The sequence below is a fragment of the Mauremys reevesii genome, linkage group 2, assembly GCF_016161935.1.
Source record: "Mauremys reevesii isolate NIE-2019 linkage group 2, ASM1616193v1, whole genome shotgun sequence".
In the NCBI taxonomy this organism is placed as follows: Eukaryota; Metazoa; Chordata; order Testudines; family Geoemydidae; genus Mauremys; species Mauremys reevesii.
The window spans coordinates 172,546,585-172,566,860 of NC_052624.1; the positions used below are offsets into that span (position 1 = coordinate 172,546,585).

At 41.6% G+C, this 20,276-nt stretch overlaps 1 protein-coding gene across 1 annotated transcript in view; it reads left to right on the forward strand.

Annotated features, from left to right (window-relative positions):
* Nucleotides 1–298: 298 nt before the first annotated feature.
* LY86 (lymphocyte antigen 86) overlaps nt 299–20,276 on the forward strand; it is a 109,323-nt gene continuing 89,345 nt past the window's right edge. The window contains exons 1-4 of the mRNA XM_039523004.1: nt 299–352; nt 1,991–2,036; nt 2,551–2,776; nt 9,614–9,699. Coding sequence (XP_039378938.1) covers nt 299–352; nt 1,991–2,036; nt 2,551–2,776; nt 9,614–9,699 — 412 coding nt within the window. The remainder of the gene's footprint in view (nt 353–1,990; nt 2,037–2,550; nt 2,777–9,613; nt 9,700–20,276) is intronic.

Sequence of the window (20,276 nt, forward strand, 5' to 3'; positions counted from 1 at the left end):
TGAAAAGCCATTGGGCTTTGGATCAGGCCCTGAATGAAAGCACTGGAGAAGCTGACTGAGGGATTTATCCCCACAAATCCCATTAAATTAGTGCAAGTTGTGTAGACACATCCACTAGACAGCTCTGAAAATCTCAACCTAGACCTTTCTGTCTCCCAGCATGCCCTAGTTTGAGTGATATTGCACAGAGTCATGATACATAATCACTTAAAGAGACAGACCACAGAAGAGCACTGACTGGTAGCCCTGGAGGCAACTGCCTGTCAAGTTTCCAGATGGAGCTGGTGCTGCAGCTGCCATGACAGATAGTGGAAAAGGAATACGGATACAAGTGGCAGAGTCTCAGAGGATGGTGAGTGTTCCTTGGCAGGGTGGCTGCTATTTCTGCTACAACAGGCAATGTCAACATCCTGAGATTAAAATTGCTAATAGCTGAATCACACAATATTTGAAGAGGCGCATTTAAAATTATTATTAATATACATTGGGTTGTATTACTTTTAGGCCCCAATCCTGCAAAGACTGGCGCACTGTGAGCAGTCCTATTAAAAGCCTTATGCGTGTGTTGAACTCAGTGGAACGACTCACAGTACGTAAAGTTAAGCACACCCTTAAGTCTTTATAGTACCGAGGCATTAGGCTAAAGTGGTTCTCAGCCCGTGGCCTACAGGCCACCTTAGGCCTAATCAGCAAACAGCTGTGGCCCACATGACATCCTCAGGGCCATACAGGAAGTATATATATTCTGTGGTTGTGGCCCACATAACACATAGAGAGCTGCATATTCAGCCCACAATGGCAAATATGTTGAGAACCACTGGGCTAAACTCTCTGGGGCAGGAAACATGTCTTGCTATATTTGCAATGCACCACGTAAATTTACAGCACTATACATTATTTTTAACATTAATTTTGATATCTCCACCTTTCAGCCCAAAGGTTGCCAGTATACTCTACAGGCTCATTACATCATCCTTGAATTGAAGCTTTTTTTCTTTAGTGGACATCATTCTATCTATGCCATCAACACTGTGCAATGACTTTTGCCAAGGGAGGTATTTGCAAAAGCAGAATGTAATTTCCTGGCAAGAATTTAGCCAGAAATTTGAGACTAATATCACTGTTCTCGTGACTAGTGCAATGGGATGTTTAACAACTACGGCAATAGTGCCAAATACCTCAGTTATACTGTACATCGAAAAGACATCTTCTCCCTAGTACTATCTCAAGGAATAGAGCTAGTCAACATATCTGTTCTTAAAGCAACAACAAAAGCCAAATAAATAAAAAACAACCCCCACCCCCAGGATTTTTTTTTTTTTACAAAAATAAATCCAACTTTCCTTAAAAAATTTAGTTTAAAAAAACATTTTCAAAAACTGAACATTTTTACTGAAACATTTTTGGTTTCCAGTTTCTTTGACCAACTTAAAAATTTCCACTAAAAACCTGTTTTGATCAAAAATCCATTTTTAGGGAATTGCTGGAATACAAATAAATAATAGCAGTTGATTGGGGGAAGCATGATGGTGCTTTCTCCTATTACTGAGGAGTTTCACCCATACTTTGTTAAGGAGGTATTTTTACATTCCCATTTGCTCCTGTAGTCCCAAACGGCTTAGTGAGCAAAAGAACATTTTTCTGTATTTGATCTGACCTTTCTCTCAGAATGGACCAGGACAGAGTTATCTTTAGAGTTCCATTTGACGAGACTTTATTTCCATGACAAGCTATTGTGGTGATGACAAAAAATGTGGAACTATATTAATAATAATGTTATATACATTCATACATTAGCCAAAATCTTTAGCATAATTTAGGCCTAAGCCTTTAAAATATGTCTAATAGCAGATGCTCCTCCTGTATTTCATACAAAGGAGATGTAGGTTGAGGGACTATTATAGCTATCTGACTAGGTTTAACCACAAACTCTTGCTAAATTGTGAAGCAACTTCCTCTTTTACCTTTTTCTTTCTTTTATACGTTTTAGGCTTATCAGTTCATTATGGAGACAGCAGATCAACCTACAACATTTGGTACAGTATTATAAGTTATTGTATTACCAGATAAATCTAAAAAGCGTCAATGAAGACTTAAGAAACTATATCAAAAATCAAAGTTATCTAAAGGCTTTCTGCAACAGACCCCTTCAGTTTGAGGATGTTTTATTGCCTAGGTAATCTGACCACAAAGACTGGAGATAGTTCAGGCCATACTGTCTATTTTAAATAGAAATGAGATCAATTAGAAATATAGAACTAATCTTTAACAAAGGTATATGTAAAAGGGTATTTGTATTATATTAAAGAAGCTGATTCATTCAAGTGGTAGAAGCCAATGTTAACTGTAAATTTTAAAGATGAACCCAATCAAAATGTGATAAGGCCTAAATCACCACAAGAACTGATTAACTGTATGACTGGCAGTTGCACAGGGAGAGGTTTGCATATGCAGCAATCCTACTAACCCTATCGCTGAAGTGTAGGGATATTCATGTACCCATACAGAGATGTATAATGTTGTTCTGTACTATTTCGTTAATCGTTACAGCCTATAGTATGGACCAAGCAAACAAGTCAAATGACTTTATGTTACCGCATGATGAGCTTCTAAACAAGGACAAAACCATCAAGGAGCATGAAGAGATTTTACATAAAGGTTCTGATCTACCTTCAAAATGGACATCTCTGCAAATCACTAAAAGTGCTGATAGCAAGAGTATGGAGTTTCTTGCAAAGTTGGCCAAAGATGCACACCAGAGAGCGGGCTTGAGGAAGTAGGTTGCTGACCACAACTTTTCCAGCAGGTTTTTAATGTATGTCCCAAGATATTTTGTACAAACGTATGACCTCACATGTCTTACAAAACTGGTATAGCACAAGATGTTTTGCATGAAGACACTAGATTTTCCAGTGACAAAATTGCAAGAAGCCAAAGGATGATGAAACAGGATAAAACTCGTATAGTCAGACATTTCAAATCTTTACCAGAAGCATGGGTCACTTTCTGATTGACCATCATCAGCTTTGCCAAGAGGAACTAGGCCGAGTTGCCCAACCAAAAAAATGCTCAGTTTTGTTCAACACATTGACCCCAAAACATGTGGTTGAGAGATGAGGATGGTCATCAGCAGACCTTAAATGGGATTCATGCTCCTAAATCATTTAGGCATTTTTGAAAATCCCACATCTGATTCTTATTTACCTTAAGATACCTTTACAACATTAGCAATGGAACAGGCCTCAAACTGGGTTTGTACGTTGACACCTACTTTACAAGCCCTTTTTCATTCCCAGAGCTGGTGAAAAGGAGCCTTAGGTTTGGTCTTTAATACCAGCTTATGTCAGTACAAACTATGTTGCTCAGGGAAAATCCATACCCCTGAGTGATGTAGTTCTACTGACCTAACCCCCAGTGTAGACAGTGCTATGTCGACAGGAGGGCTTCTCCTACAGGCTCTTGGGGAGCTGGAGTACTTACGCTGATGGGATCTTCACTAAGCTCTATAGTGGCACAGCTATACTGGTGCAATTGCACCACTGCAGCACTGTACGTATAGACAAGCCCTTATGCTGTGTCTAAAGTACAGACTTCCACCAGCGTAGCTACATGAGGAGGTGTGATCTCTGTCTGACACTGCAGAAGTGCAGATGCCATTATACTGCACTTTTCCTGGGATAGCTTGTTTCACTAATGGAGGGGAGGGAGGGGCGTAGTTTTACTAAAACAGAACAAAGTGCTGCTCCACATTAGGAGCACTTTGATAGTGTAGTTTATTGGTATTCCTGTACTGGTAAAGCACTTCTGGTGTAAACATGGTGTTGGCATAAGCGAGAATCAGGATCTCATGTCTGATGCCCCCGCCCCCCACGAGGATACCCCCAGTTGTTGGTTGTGGATGTTGTCTCCGTGTTCATATGTTTTTATTGTGTTAGTTATAAATTTGGGGAGCATTTTTGTTATTAGCATAACATTAAATATAGTGTTGTGTTTTTGATTGTTGTAAAGGCTCCCATAGGCTTGGGTGAGGGGCATATCTATTTAAAACCACCACCACCGCCAGCAACAACAAAATCTAAAGAAATCACAGCACAAGTTTTTCTTGAACTAAGTGCTACAGGGAGATCTGGTGAAATCACATCTACATGAGGGCTTTGTTCAAGGTACACACCACACAGCAACAGCAAGGGAAAGCAAGAGCATACCAAGAGCAAGGGACACGGAGGCATTTGAGATCTTTGGCTATCGCCTGGCATTCTTTGGCTTTGCTGCTTTGAGGATACCTTTTCTTTTGTTGCTGGATGGCATCATCCACTGCTCACCTAACATACTGTGGCTATTAAAATGCAGAGATGTTCCATAATAAAGATTTATCATCCTTAATGTTTCTGTTTAAAGTGTTCCCGCAGTGCAGAAGGTTGCTTTGCAAACATAGTACTTTGGTGCTGCAGATGCATTTTCCCCTTGACTTTTACGTTAGGTTTGCTGAATTTTACAGGGATAAAATTTTATGCTACACCCAATGCTGCAACCCACAAAGTCAACATCACTTACAAAAATCTGCCTGGATATGTTATTTATTTTACTCAGGAGTATTCTCACCCTTCTCAGAAATAGTTCTGACAATAGAAAGAATTCTTAGTCAGAGCAGAAGGAAGCAGAAATATATTTTGAATACAATGTTTCTGAAAAAATGTCTCCTTGGCAATCACATTAACCTGAATGGCCAAAGATGACATTTTACCCTGACGTTTGTCTAGATAATTTTATTTAACTGGTTAAATTGGTGGCCTGATTTTCAGACATGCTACACCCAACACTCCAAAAGGGCACCTAATTTAGAAAGATCTAACTTAAACGTGTAACTTTAGACAACCAGGCCAAGGTATCCAAAAGTGTCTAGTGATATTGGATGCTCAACTTGGAACACCTTAAAAAGGGCCTGATTTTCAGAAAGTGCTGAGCACCTGCCTTTTGAAAATCAGTCCCCCTTAAGGTCAAAATTGGACACTTAAAACTCATTTTCTAAAATCTTGGTACTAAAAAATTTAGACTGTTTTAAAAAATGGAGTTTTTTGATAATAGCAAACATGAGATGGAAGTCACAAGAGATTATGTGAGAGGATATAAATATATTCACCCACAAAGATTATGTATATATGAAACCATGTCATGCATTTTTGACCCAGATGTCAGGAGTGTTAGGAAACAAGAGTTTTGGTTTGACCCATTATATAGATCAAGTGAACCTGAAAGTTCAGATCTGTGCTGAACTTCAGACTGAATCTGAACTTCCACAAAATTGAGGGGTGTACAGAGACAGGGTTTAGTTGAGGCCTATGACTAATGGGTATGGTGGGCAGAAGATAAAGAAATCTATACAAATGTACTATTACATTTTCATTTTCCACAAATTTTCCTTACATTACAAATTCTTTCCTTACATTAAGGAGGATGCTTTAAAAAGGCACAAGGTCCCACTGAAAAGCCAATGAAAAAGATCAGTCTGATGTAACACTTCAGTTTACACAAGATTTTTACATTAAATGATTCACTTCAGAAAGGTGTTGAGCTTCTGCCATAGGAGAGCAGGACTGTGTCATAGCCAAGAGCTGTGAGAGCAAGCAGACAAAACCAAGCTGTTTTTAAAATGCAGCTAGATTTTTAGAACTTTAACCATACATAATTGATCCACACGCAAATCTAGAGCCTAAAAATTGTACTTGTCTTGCAGGAACCATGTTTTTTTTAAAACAGGAATTCAGTGTTATTTCAAAAGAAATTCACCCTGCAGAATACTACTTTCCTGAACCTAGCCCTCTCTGAATGACAAGATGGTGCAGATGTAAGATAATGCAGCAGTTAGCACTTTAGGCCACAAGTTCAGGTTTTGGTCCATACAGTAAGTGAAAATAAATTTAGTAAATTCATTCCAGTCCTTACTGAACATCCCAAAGCCATCCCAGAGTTTAGCATGCTTAGAACTTTCTGCTCTGGAGAAATCCAGGAATAGCTCAGAGGGAGCATTGTAATTAGGGTTTGAGATTTTGGAGTTGGTGGAACCCTCATTTGAACTTCCTTTTCCTTCATTTTGTGCCTGCACAATATGGCTTAATCTCAGGTGGGTCCCCTCCCTCCAGTGCTGTCATATCACTAGTTTTGGATTTTTTTTGTTTGACATGGCAACACAATACTTTGCCATCAATGAGACTCAGAAAAATAAACACCCGCTACAAGTCAATTTCATACAAGGTTGAAACACACACATGGTTATTTTTTCCACCCGTTGTTTCTTTGAGAACAGATGGTACTTGCAACTTTTGGGGATGTACCTATTTCTAATGGTTTATTCTTATATGAGGAACTTAGTAATAAGGAAATAATTGCATCTGGAGTTGGGTATTTTATATGGTGTACAGAGTATGCAGTTTAAAATTATTTGGAAAATCATCTGCAGTGGCAAGCCACCAGGAGCTATGCCAGGCTCAGCTGAGTCAGCCCTCAGGATGCAAGGCTTCCTGCTAGTAATTGACAGGAAACAGTTTGCTTCCGGTGGTGCTGATTCAGCAGAGCAATGAATCATTGAAATAGTGTAACGGCAATAAGAAGACACAAATTAAAGTGATACACTGCAGAACCTCCTCCAGTGTGTGGTACTGTCAGATGTTACACTGTAAAATTTGGCATAATCATAACATATTCTGGGGTAACTTATTTTGACACCCACCCACCCCCCACCCCCCGCTGCATCACACATGAAGAATGTGCATATTTTTGCTGAAATATTTAAGTCCCACAAATCTGAACAGCGTCTCCCCCAGAATGAAAAATGGTGTATTGCTTTGGGTTGATGTTTCTTGCAAGCAGAGAACTGTTATGGACTGGGATGTAGGCGTTCTGGCTTAGTAGTCAGCGCAGGAGTCATGTCTAGTGGGCAGAGCGTGCACCAGGCTGGGGAATGAAGCCAAGGATCAGCACCAAAGTCAGCTGCCAATTACCAGAGGTCAAGCCAGAGGTAAGGTCAGAAGTCTGAGGCTGGAGTCGGAGTCAGGACTGGTAACTGATGGTTGGAACTGAGGTGTAAGGGCAGGAACTGCAGGACAGGGAAGGATCAAACATGGAGCAGGAGCATGGTGGGAGCAGGAGCAAAGACAGAGGAAAGCCAGGAGCACAGCAGAAACCAGGAAAAGAGTTGGGTACAGGAGGCAGGCACAAACAGGGTCTCATGCAACCACAACAGGAAATCACCTTGTTGCTCAGACAAACTTTCCTGTGCCCCCTTCTATCTTAAATCATGTGATTGGATCAAATCAGTGGTGCCAGGCGATCCTCTAATCTGGGATCCTCCTGATGGTGCCTTGACTGAGGCTATAGTCCTATTAGCTCCTCGGCCCACCAGGTTTCAGCAGATGCGGGGTGGAGACCAGGACATCACATTAACCTACTCAAAGAACTCAGTCAGCTGGAGACTGTGTTTAAGACCTGGGACATCACATTAACCTACTCAAAGAACTCAGTCAGCTGGAGACTGTCATGCCAATGGTAAGAAGGGGGCAGGTGCACATATCCAGTGAATCATTCAATAAAGAAACACAAAAACTGATATCTCCAATTTGCTGTCTACAGGTCTTAGTTAAGCCTTTTCTCTAAGAATCGATAGCACGTACATTTTGTTCCTTGTTTTATTTCAGTTCCATTTTTCTATGTAGTGAAGCTGAAATGATAACAGATTATGAGTAAAATCTTCAAAAGTGCCTAAGTCCCATTTCCAAAAATGACTTTGGCTTTTAAATGCCTAACCCATTGGTTAAAATGGGATTTAGGTGCTCTAGAAAATTTTACACTTTGTTTTTTTAATTGCTGGCACTGGTCTAATGTTAGTCACCGGTAACATTATTCTCACTCGGGCTCCCAATTCAAAACCAAGATTTCACATTTCCCTGTGTGGTTGCCACCATCTTCTGGTCACTCAAGCTCTTCATCTGGAGATTGCCTGTTAATACAGAAAAAGAACCCATGAGAAGGAAGCTGTACTGAATGTGTGTTGTGAAATTTTGAAATCATCATGTTGTTGCATGAGGAAGCGATGTGGTGTTAAGCACAAAGCCTTTAACCATGGCACACTGCCCTGCTGTTGTAGTTATAATGGGAAGAATCTCAGCATTTCAAGAGGAAAAACAGTTAAGAAGGGTGTAATGCACGTCAGCTGTTTTTTAAAGCCTGTGAGGCAGATTGTGATATAGCGTAAGTCTGAAGTAACTCTTTTGACATCACTTTTGATTTATGGTGGTGTAGGTTAATGCAGAATTTGGCTGAGAGACTATACAAACAAATTAAAACCTATGTTACATATGTTGTCCGTCATCAGCCTGATGTTTAGGGCACTGAAATCAAACAGGGCATTTTAACTGATTTGATCCCTTACTGCTAATCAGAAAATCAACACGTTCAGCTGCTTGGGGGAACCACCAAATCAAAGGTGACAGGTCTTTGTGTGAAAATTATATACTTGAGTAATTTATGAATGAAAGTGACTGATATTCCTGTCACCTGTCAGTATTAATGCAGGCAGGCATCAGGCAATGTGCCTTCATATCGCTCTGTTGATGATGTGCATTTCTAGCCTACAATAGCCCTGATAGATCGGTGGTGAATAGCTAAATTGCCAAAAACTGTGTTGCTATTTTTGAGATAATAATTGGGGATTACAACAGACAAGAAAACTAATTTAATTTGCTATGACAGCAAGTCAGTTTTGACCTCTGATCCTGAGAGGCAGGAATCTACTGACCAATTTCACCCATGTCAAAAAGAAGCCCTCAAAAGCAAAAGAAATCAAAAGCCAGACTTATTCCTAGAAATCTGCAACTGCTTTACTACAAATATCATAAGCAAAAAAACAATAAAAGCAATCACAGTTACCCTTCCCAGCAAATTACATGCTCCATTTCTTCACTGCTGAGGCTTAGTGCCTCTATACTGAAGCTAAATATGCAGGGTAGATTGCAATGGATAGGTTTAAACTTGGCTGGACACCAATGAAAGAGTTGCTTGTCAGAAAATAAGTATGCATTCCCCTAAACTACCGGGATAAGTTTACTTCCTGACTCCAGACAGGTTATTTTGATGTTGTTTTGTCAACAGCAACTATAAGAACCAGTCTTGCTACACTGGGCCAGATTGTTACCCTCACCTGTACTATTGCATGGTGCCTGACATTGAATTCAGTGGGACTATGAGAGTAAAATATGGCCCTAAGTAATCATTGGACTGGAGTTTTATTACGTGGCCAAATGGGTTAACAAAGAGTAAATACAGTAACTGATTGACCAAGGAGGATTTTTCACAGGGCAGTATGCAGGGGCTGGTTCCATGAGTCAGATAGATGTTTTCCTTTCCCTTCCACATGCTGTTTTATCTAATCTAATCTATCTATCTATATTTTATATTTAAAAACCTAAGTTAAAAGAATGTTAAGGTTGAAAAGTCCAGGGCTCAAAAGCTAGGAAATGCCAATATTAAGATTACCTCTGTAAAGCTTAATTTGGCTCCTGGTGCATATGCATTGTGAGACAGTATTCAATTACATGATCACATATTATGTTTTCCACAGGATGCCTGCCTCAGTCAGTATACTGGATGGAGATGCTCTGGGCATGAATCAAGATTATGTAATGGAGGACCCTCAGAAGTTGGGAGGTATGTACTGAATAAGGTAGGGGATTGCTGAAAGAGAAAGGAAGGTCTCATGGTTAAGGCAATTGAACATCAACCCAGAGAACCAGATTCTATCCCTGCCTCTAGCACTGAGTTCCTGTGTGACGCTGGACAAGACACTAATTGTGTGTTTCTCATTTTCTGGTTGCCCAGTGTGAGACACCTGGAGTCAGATTTGTACACATGCTGAGCACTCACCATGGCAACTGAAAGTCAAAGGGAGCTGTGCTTTGAACACTGAGGATATGTTTATACTAAATTAGACACCCACTGCTGACCCGTGCCAGCTGACTCGGGCTTCAGGGGCTCATGCTAAGAGGCTGTTTAATTGCAGTGTAGATATTCGGGCTCAGGCTGCAGAATGGGCTGTAGGACCTTGCAAGGTGGGAAGGTCCCAGAAGTCAGGCTGAAGCCTGAGCCCGAAGGTCTACACCACAATTAAACAGTTCCTTTGCCTGAGCCCTGCGAGCCCAAGTCAGCTGGCATGGGCCAGATGGGGGTGTCCAACTGCAGTTTAGACATGCCCTGAAAATGTTATGTAATGCTATGTACTCTGAAAATCAGGTCAACAAATTGAGCACCCAAAATAGCTGACACTTGATAATTTTGACTTTAGTGTCTGTCTCAATTCCTCATATGTCAAATGGAAATAATGCCACTTCACCTCACAGGCACATTATGAGTGTAAACTCATTATTGTTTGCAAAGAGCTAAGAAGCTATGATAAGAAAACTAGAATCCATGAGGAAATGACTGTACAACAGCAGCTACGCTTCTATTTTTAGCACACTAGCTCAATCCAAGCTAGGGCAGGTATGTCTACCCAAGCTGGAAATTACACCTCCAGCTCCAGTGTAGACATACCTTAGTGACACTACCCATATTTTTTCCCAAACCATCTTTCAAGGAGTGGGGGTTGCTACTTAGCATGCTCATTCATACAACATCCAGGGATCTGATTTTCCCGGGGCAGAACTGAACACAGTGATTTTTAGTGTACATCTACACTATATGTGAAGGTGTTTGTAGCACAGGTTGGCATATCCATGCTAGCTTTAATCTAGCTAGCACTGGTAACAATAATGGTATAGATATGGTAGCAAGGACTTCAGCATAGGTTTGCAACTGGAGACCCTAGTTGCTAACCCAAGCCACCACATCTACACTACCATTGTTACCCATGCCGATTAAAGCTACAATCACACTTTCCCCCAGCTATGTAGGCATAACCTTTGGGGTATAAGTGGATATACAAGGTTTACTAGCTACACTCACAATCTCATTGCAATCAATGGCAGAACTCCTATTTATTTCAAAGTGACTGGGATTTGGCCCTTAGAATACAATTCAGGTAAGAGAGAAATTAAAGGAATTAATGCATTAATCAAAACAGCTAAAAAGGAAGAAGGATTGTCTAGAACATTAAAGCAGAAGCAATTTACTTTTGTTGGCCATCAGCATGACTACAGCTGTAACTCATATGCCTGTTGATTCAGTCATTTCTTTTTTAAGTATCCCATCCTTATCACCAGTCTTCTCTGTTATGTTCATGGCGTACAAAAAGAAGTTTGATAAAAACATCAAATGGAAGGTTACAATGTAACACATTTATTTCTTAGAATTTAGAACAATAACACCCGTCATCTCTGGAGGTGGTATATGTGCCCCCGTGCCAGGCGCAGGTGGGAGTGTAGTGGGGGTGGTGCAGTGATAGGTGGGAACAGAGGCAGGTGGGCTCAGGCTGGCAGGGAATATAAGAGGGAGGGCAGCACCACTAGGGTCATGTGTGTGCAAAGACATTATGTGTATATATGACTAATACATCTGAAACACACAAAACTGCAAGGAAGCATGTTGGTGGAAATCACAAATTCTTCATGAAAAAAATAAAGTTCTGTGGAGAATATTAATTCTGTGCAAATTCTGCATTGCACAGTCGCACAGAATTCCAGCAGGAGTAAACAGTTCAGGCCCACTTCAGCAGCAGAAACTTCATTTTAAGCGGTATGCTGAGCTCTGTAAACTAACAGCAAACGGTATTACAAAGATATTAGAGCCTGCATATAATTTTAACAGCTCCTGTATTATTGTTTAAAACAATATGCTGTTGAGTCCTCTTAGAATTTAGCCATTACTTTTGTGTGTGTTGGGGAGGGGCGGGAATTCACCCTCTTTTCATATAGTGGGAACCAGATAAGAAGGATTTATTCCATACAAAAAATGAATTGGTGTTTGTGTTTCAAAAAATGGCTATGGAAAGAGAAAAACATCCATTACACAGAGTGGCAAACAGACAAAAAAGTGCATCTTCACAATATTAAAAAGAGCTAGGTTATCTACAAGTGATGGGCCTGTTTTCTCCCCACACAAAGCAATTACTGTATCTTCCTCTGTATGGAGTACAGTTGTCAAGTCTGACATACTGGTTTGATTACTGAGAGAATGAGCAAAACAATGCTCCCTGACAGCAGAAAAGCCTTGAATTATAGCAGATGCCATCTTGAGCTATGTAGATACTTTCCACTTTGCCTTAGAAAATTTGCCAAATAAGAGGAATTACTTTGCCATAACTCCCTTTGTAAACAGAAAAGAAAAAAAGAGAGAGAGAGAAAAAAGAGTGTTTTTTCCCCTTTAATCAATGCTCAAAGATGATAGCTGAACTCCTACTGATGTTTAACTTGGCATTAATGCATGGGTATGGGTCAGGTATGTTAATAATTCATATTCATACTAAATGAGATTTACCTACCTATATTTTGTATGCACCAGCGGGGAAAAAAGACACCACATATATTATTATTACTGTAACAGACAGAGATCCCCATCAAGATCAGGGCTTCATTATGTTAGGTGCTGTACGAACACCAAGACATGATCCTCGCCCCAAAGAGTTTACATTCTAATGCCTGGATACCACCACCATCTACACATTTGCTTTACGTTACTACAGTGAGTAGTCCCATTGATTTAAATGTAATAACTTGAGCTACAGACATTGGAAGTGGCATGTACAATAGATGTAGATACATGCTGCAGTGAAAAGGAGTTTGCATCCATACTGCGGTGTGTAGCTACAGGTGTCCATGAAAGGCTCTGGCAAGGGGGAGGCAGTGGGAAAAGGCTCTGGCAGCAGGACACTATGCTGCTAAAATAGCAATGTAGAAGGAGGAGGCAATTATCAAATGATCTATCCCATTGTCCAGTCCTAGCTTCTGGCAGTCAGAGGTTTAGGAACACCCAGAGAGCATGGAGTTGTGTCCCCAGGGCCGCCCGGGGGGGGGGGGGGGCAAGTGGGCAATTTGCCCCAGGCCCCGGGCTCCGCAGGGGCCCCCAAGAGAACGGCTGAAGCTCCTGCCCCAGCCCGACCCGACCCCGTGTCCGCCCCTCTCCCGGAGCCTCAGCGCATCCAGGCCTGTCCCTGAACAGCTGCAGCCTGACTCCGGCGGGACCTGAGCTCTGCCCCGCTCAGAACCGTGTGGTCAGGGGGCGGGGCTGCGAGCTCTGAGCTGAGTGGAGGAAGCTCATAGCCCCGCCCCCTTTACCCCGGGGCTCTGAGCGGGGAGGTGCTCGCAGCCCCGCCCCCTTACCACGTGGCTCTGAGCGGGGCAGAGCTCAGGCCCCGCCGGAGCCACGCTGCACCGCTCTTCAGGGACAGCCCTGGACGCGACGCGCTGAGGCTCCGGGTGAGGGGGGAGCCGGGGCTAAGAAGCTGGGGCTGGGGTTGCTAAGGGGCAGGGAGTCTCGGGGACAGTCAGGGAACAGGAAGGGGGCAGGGAACGGGGGGGTTGGAGTGTGGGCGTTCCGGCGATCTGTCAGGACTCAGCCGGGAGGGGGATAGGGGTTGGGGCAGTCAGGGGACAGGGAGCAGGGGTGGGGTCCCAGGGTGGTGGTTGGGGTCTCTGGGGACGGTGAGGGGATGAGGAGCAGGATGGGTCGGGATTCTGAAGGGGGGCAGTGGGGGGCCAGGAAGTGGGTGGGGGTCAGATAGGGGGCAGGGCCAGGCTGTTTGGGAGGCAGAGCCTTCCCTACCCTAAAGCTCATTCAGCAGTTTGAGGCTTGCAGAAGAGCCAAGCTGTGAGCTTTTCCATTAGGGCTACCATCCCTTTCACTTCTCAAATGCCAAATTATAGTCTATATTTAATTTCAGTGCCATAGGAAGATTCATGTCAGGGGAGGGTAGCTTCATTTAAAATTAGCCACTGGGGGAGGGATCACATGAGAAGAGCAATATCCTTCCCAACCCTACGAAGGGAAACCCCCCTCCTCTGCATTCCGTGAGGCTCCAGAGGGGTTAATTCAGTGGTTCTCAAACTTTCGTCCTGGTGACCCCCTTCACATAGCAAACCTCTGAGTGTGACCCCCCCCTTAAATATATAAAAAAGTGTTTTCAATTTATAACACTATTATAAATGCTGGAGGCAAAGCGGGGTTTGAGGTGGAGGCTGACAGCTCGCGACCCCCAGTAATAACCTAGTGACCCTCTGAGGGGTACTGACCCCCAGTTTGAGAACCCCTGGGTTAATTTAATTTTAGCACCCTGTGTCCATTCACATGCATGTACTATTTTGAGCATTTCAGTTTTCACAACATAGGCTCATCCCAGATTCTGGAATAAGCTCAAATGCTCAGTTTGTGGAGTATGTACATAAGCTATACTAAAGACAAACCCACAGTAACTATCTCCAGTTTGTGAAGGACCCCATGGAGCCAGTCTCTAGGAAACAGATAAATGCATGGAGGTTAAGTTCATTAATGGCTATTAGCCAGGATGGGTAAGGAATGGTGTCCCTAGCCTCTGTTTGTCAGAGAATGGAGATGGATGGCAGGAGAGAGATCACTTGACCATTACCTGTTAGGTTCACTCCCTCTGGGGCACTTGGCATTGGCCATTGTCGGTAGACAGGATACTGGGCTGGATGGACCTTTGGTTTCACCCAGTATTGCTGTTCTTATGTTCTAACCTAAATGAACCCAAAGTTATGGAGACAGATATGAGTCAAGGAAGCCAGCAGAGTATCAGAAACCTGGAAAAATCTCTGAGTGGATGGGCTCAGGCGTTTGGTCACAAGCTGAGGTGGTTCAAAAGTTTTGGATTTTTTTTAAGCAGATTTTTTTTATTGTTTCTTTAAACAATCAAACACAGCAAGCAGCAAATATTTGGCCACACACTTCTGAAACCCCAAACCATATTCAGGTTTTGGCAGACTAATTTCAGCTTTTCAATTAAAAAAAACCACAACAAATTTTGAAGGAAAGCAGACATTGTCCGTGATTTTTTTTTTGCTTTTTAAAAACCCCTAGTTTTCGAACCAAAAAAAGTTTTGATGGAAAATATTTGTCTAACCCTTTTAATGAGCTTTAGTGCCTTTTAGCACTAGCTGATGCTGAGAACCAGTGATACCTTGTAAAGAAGTTTTCTCAAAACTAGGTTTGTGCTGAGTTGCGGAAGGTTTATTTTTCCCAGGGCCACCCGTGAGGGGGAGCAAGTGGGGCAATTTGCCCTGGGCCCCACAGGGGCCCCCACGAGAATATAGTATTGCAATTTTTTTTATGGAAGGGGCCCCTGAAATTGCTTTGCCGCAGGCCCCCTGAATCCTCTGGGCGGCCCTGTGTGTCCCTGATCATCTTGGCTAATTGCCATTGATGAATTTATCCTCCATGAATTTATCTAATTCTGAAATATTCTGGCATAGTGCTCAAGGCTCCACTAATCCCAAAGAGAATTAATAGAGGTGAAAATAGGTATTATCTGTATTATACTATTGCCAAAGGTCCCTAATCAGGCATTGAGACCCCAGCAAACAGGCACTGCAGAGACACTTACTAAACCACCAAAACATGTACAATCGAGGTTACAACAGATGGAATACTGATAACATTTTAATCTGGATTGCAGTTTGCAATGACAGAGCCAATTGTGTACAGAAGGTTATTTAAGAATCTGGCCATTTCTTGTCCTCCTGAGGTAGGATCAAGATGTATACTTCTTCTAGGGTACGAGTCATCAAATTCTGTGATGGGAGTCACAGCTGCATTCTCTGAGATGCAGTTGGGGGTGCTACTATAGTCCTCCCAGATTAAGATTCAAGCTTCTGGTATATTTTTGCTGGGTAAGGCAGCCAGGATGTCAATGAACCACTGAAATATTTCACGGGCAAGGACTTTGGTTCATCAGGTTTGACCTTTGAAGCTTATGAAAATGAGGCTTCCTCAAAGAGATACATTTTTAAATTAAACTTCCAAAGTTCACCCATGTACAATAAATAAATAAATAAAATGTATAGTTGTCTGATAGACAGAAATGTTTCCTGGGAACTTAGGTATATATTAACCTCTGGAAATGTTCTCACTAAATAAAACTAAACATACATTTTTTAAATTCAAGACACTTGGACAATTCCAGAAGGAGATGTTCTAGCACAATGGTTCTCAACCAGGGGTACATGTACCCCAGGGGGTATGCAGAGGTCTTCCAGGGGTACATCAACTCGTCTAGATATTTGCCTAGTTTTACAACAGGCTACATAAAAAGCACCAGTGAAATCAGTACAAACTAAAATTTCATACAGACAATGACTTGTTTATACTGCTCTATATACTAAACACTGAAATGGAAGTACAATATTTTTATTCCATTGATTTATTGTATAATTATATGGTAAAATGAGAAAGTAAGCAATTTCAGTAATAGTGTGCAGTGACACTTTTGTATTTTTATGTCTGAGTTTGTAAGCAAGTAGTTTTTAAGTGAAGTGAAACTTGGGGGTACGTTAGACAAATCAGACTCCTGAAAGGGGTACAAGTAATCTGGAAAGCTTGAGAACCACTTATCTAGCCTGTTGAAAAATGAAGTTTCATAAGCTTCAATGTGAGAAACTTTGTCTTTTTAAAAATAGACATTAATAAAACAGTGGCACAAGTATTTCAGGTTACCATACAAACTGAAAAGTTGGGAACAAAGCTGACACTCTGCCCTTAATTCACTTATTGTCAGTGAACAGAAGATATCCTGTCAGCCTAGACTTTTCTTTGATGTACGTGAGTATGTCAGACCTTCAGAGCCAAATTTTCAGGAGCTGCCTCAAAAACGAAACCTGTGATTCTGCACATTTTTGTAAGTGGCACTGGTGAAATGAGGTCGGTTTGTGTGTGCAGGGGGGAGAAAGAAAAACAGGAAAGGGGAATGGAAAGGTTTTTTTGAGGTTAAGGCACTGGGCTGGAACTCAGGAGACCTGGGTTGAGTTCTAACTCAGGTTTCTGGTGGGACAATGGGCCTACCACCTAGGGGCTGATGCTCAACTGGCGTAAATTGAAGTTACAATGGAACTATAGCAGTTTAGACCAGCCGAGGATCTTTCATCACATCTCTTGGTACCTCAATTCCCCCTTCTGTAAAATGGGAATAGTAACAGTGGTGTTTAATCAATTTATTTTCTAATCTTTGTGAGATGCTTATATACTATGTGATGGAAACCTGTAATTAACTGACAAAGGGAGAAATGGGAGGCTGTCGTGAAGGACATAAAAGCAGAAAATGGAGGAGGCAAAAGGAAGGGAGGTGATAAGAATAATTAGAGAGAAAGAAGCAGTAAATAGAGGGAAGAGACGTGATTTAGAAGAAAGACAGATGGAAAGAACGGTGAAAAAATAGTGAAAATCAGGAAGAACTGAAAAAAAGCCACAGAGAAAAAACAGAAGATCCATCACCATTTTACTCAGAGGGTCTGATTCATTAATGCGCTGTACCTTATGTAGTCACTTTCACCCAGGCAAAATGAGTGTAAAAAGCTACCATTCTGATTTGCTAACATTTTACACCCACTTTGCTTTGGAACACCCAAAATCAAATAGGTTTTAATACAAGTAAGTTTATAGACTTGCCCTTTATAATCCCGGGAAAAATACCGAACCAAACTTTTCAGGGAGCAGGTAATGCACATGAAGGGAATTTCACACTTTGAACATTTCTGAACAAAAAACCCATAGATGCTCTGCAATTTTTGACATGTGTCAAACCATAAATAATTGACCACTATAAAGACGGTGAAATTTTGACTTTTTTTGAATGCTGGCAGAAAATTGAAACCCACTCTCACCAAAAATTTTGCATTTTTTGTAAATTTTTCCATTCAAAATAGGAATGAAAGGTCAAAAGTGAAATTTTTTCATAGGGAGAGATTTCCAGCGATAGTCTATTTTGGGAGAACCAAAACAGAGGTTTTCAGCTTGCTTGCTGCCCCCATGGAATGCTCTTGTCAATTTCACTCTGTCCCTGCAGGCAGATGGTGAAGTTGACAAGAGTTTTCTAGACAGTCTGCTGAAGGCTCTCCACCTTCTTGGCTTCCCTCCAGCCCAGCTGCTGAAAAGGACTGCAGGAGAAGCAGAGAGCTGGTGTGCGCAGCTCCTTAGCTGCATGCCTGGAAGTCTGGTACCCATTTTGTTTTCTCCCTGCAGGCAGAAAGAGAAACTGGCAAGAGACTTCTGGATGGGCAGCCACTGACATTTCAATTTCTCTGATGGCACATTGAAATTTTCAGCAGAAAATTTCACTTTTGTGATAAGTACAGTTTCTGGGGGAATAATTTTCCAAAAGAAAACTCCCAGCCCGGTGTGCCTTCGTTCCCTCTAGACTGTCTCCTCTTTGCCCTGATATTTTGATGTGGAGGAAGAGAACTAGGGGGAAATGGACTCGTTTTAGGATTGGAGAAGTGACCTTCTTCTGGAGCTAGCACAACCTAGTACAAATAATGCAATAATGTTTCTTAGATTAGTAGCTCTTCTGGGCAGAGACTGTTTCGTACTGTGTGTCTGAACAGGGTTTAGCACAGTAGGGCTACAATGTCATCTCTGCATCAGAGGCCCCGCTCCATTCTAAATTCCCCTGCTCCCTACTGAGCCATTGGACAAACAACTTATTTGATTCATGTTTAGTTAATTTTTTATTCTAGGAGGTTTAATGAGGCTGGAAGAAAACTCTGATAATCTGTATTGAATATGGTGGTGTGGGTGGAGAGTTGGTTCAATATTTCAGTTTCTCAGGCTGGGGTATAAAATAGTAGGCCATGGATTCCCCCCACTTTTTTTTCCCCTTCATCATCTATTTTTCTGAAGATGGCAAAAATGGCTAGAAAAGTGTCTGTTAATGGATAGTGACAAGTAGTGTCCTGTGGTCTTAAAACAAACCATCAATTATAGACAGCCTTTTCAATTCTAGAGGGGAAACAATTCAATACCATTCAGTTGGTTGCATGGTTATTGAGTGATAAGAAATCAAAGAGGAAAAAATATATTAAAAAGAAATGAAATTGTTGGACACTCTCTACACTAACAGTTTGGGAAAGCATTCAACTGAGACTTGGTTAACCAGTCTCCTTGAAAAAATAATGAACTTTCGCAATGCTACAGCCACTTGACCTGTGCAGCCTTGTTTGTCTAACCAACAGTTCTCACAAAGGAAAGAGTATCAATGTGAGACAGCAAGCTCTTGGCTTTAATAGATATTGCCACAAAGGGAAGCTTGACTAGTTTTTCAACCATGAAAAATCCACTTTATTTTTTATGTTAGCCTTTGAGCAATGACAGGTTAAGAAAGGGGAGACTTCAAATTAATTACAAAATTTGGTAATGTGTATCTACAAAAAGCATGATTTTTTAGCTACTCCTAACATGGCAGGGAACACTTAATTTTTCTATGCCAGGCAATTGCTTCTGGCTTGCACACAATCCCTAACAATAATCTCTTAACAGAAAACAGGTAGATCCGTGCCAACCACTGACATTACAGGCTTGATTCTCCACTGTTATGCACCAGAAGGAAATTGGTGACACTCCAGCAAAATCAAGAGAATTAATACCAGCCTAAAATTGGTGGAGCTGAATGGGGAATCAGGCCTAATGGACGCAGTTATACCCTCTGATATGCATGAGCAGTTCCCATTGGCTTCAAGGGGAGCTCCACAGTGCATGAGGGAAAAACTGGGCTTTATTGCACCTAACTTTGTGACTGCAAAATAGGCTCATGCCACTGCTGCAAGCAAAAAACCAAGTGCTTGTCCATTATGTTTGCACATGCACTTACATGTTTTGCACACAACAGGCCCAACCTGTATATTTCAGGTCCTAAAAAGCACTAAGGGGTAACCTTTTGGACAGTAAAATCCCTGGATTTGCTGAACATTTCTATCTGGCTGATTTTCAAACTAGGCTGCCTCATGCAGTAGAATTGTGTCTAGCAATGGATTCTCCCATTGTAATTGTCCCAACATGGTGCAAGGCAGTAGAAGAGAAAGTTGCCAACATTTTTTGTTTTAAATGAGTTCCCTTCCATAAGTAATTTACAATAGGTTTTTAAGCTGCTCTGAGATGCATCTCCTTTAGGAATTAAAAAGTGTCTTACAATTCAGAATCAGAATCTGAGAGCACTGCTCAGCTTCAGATATCTGTCCTCTAGCTGTGTGTCCAACCTGCTCACCATTAGAGAGCAGCCAGATCCAAACTTTTTGGATCTCGACCCAAACTTTCAGAAGTCTGAGAGATTCTAAACCCAGAGGTTGTGGGTC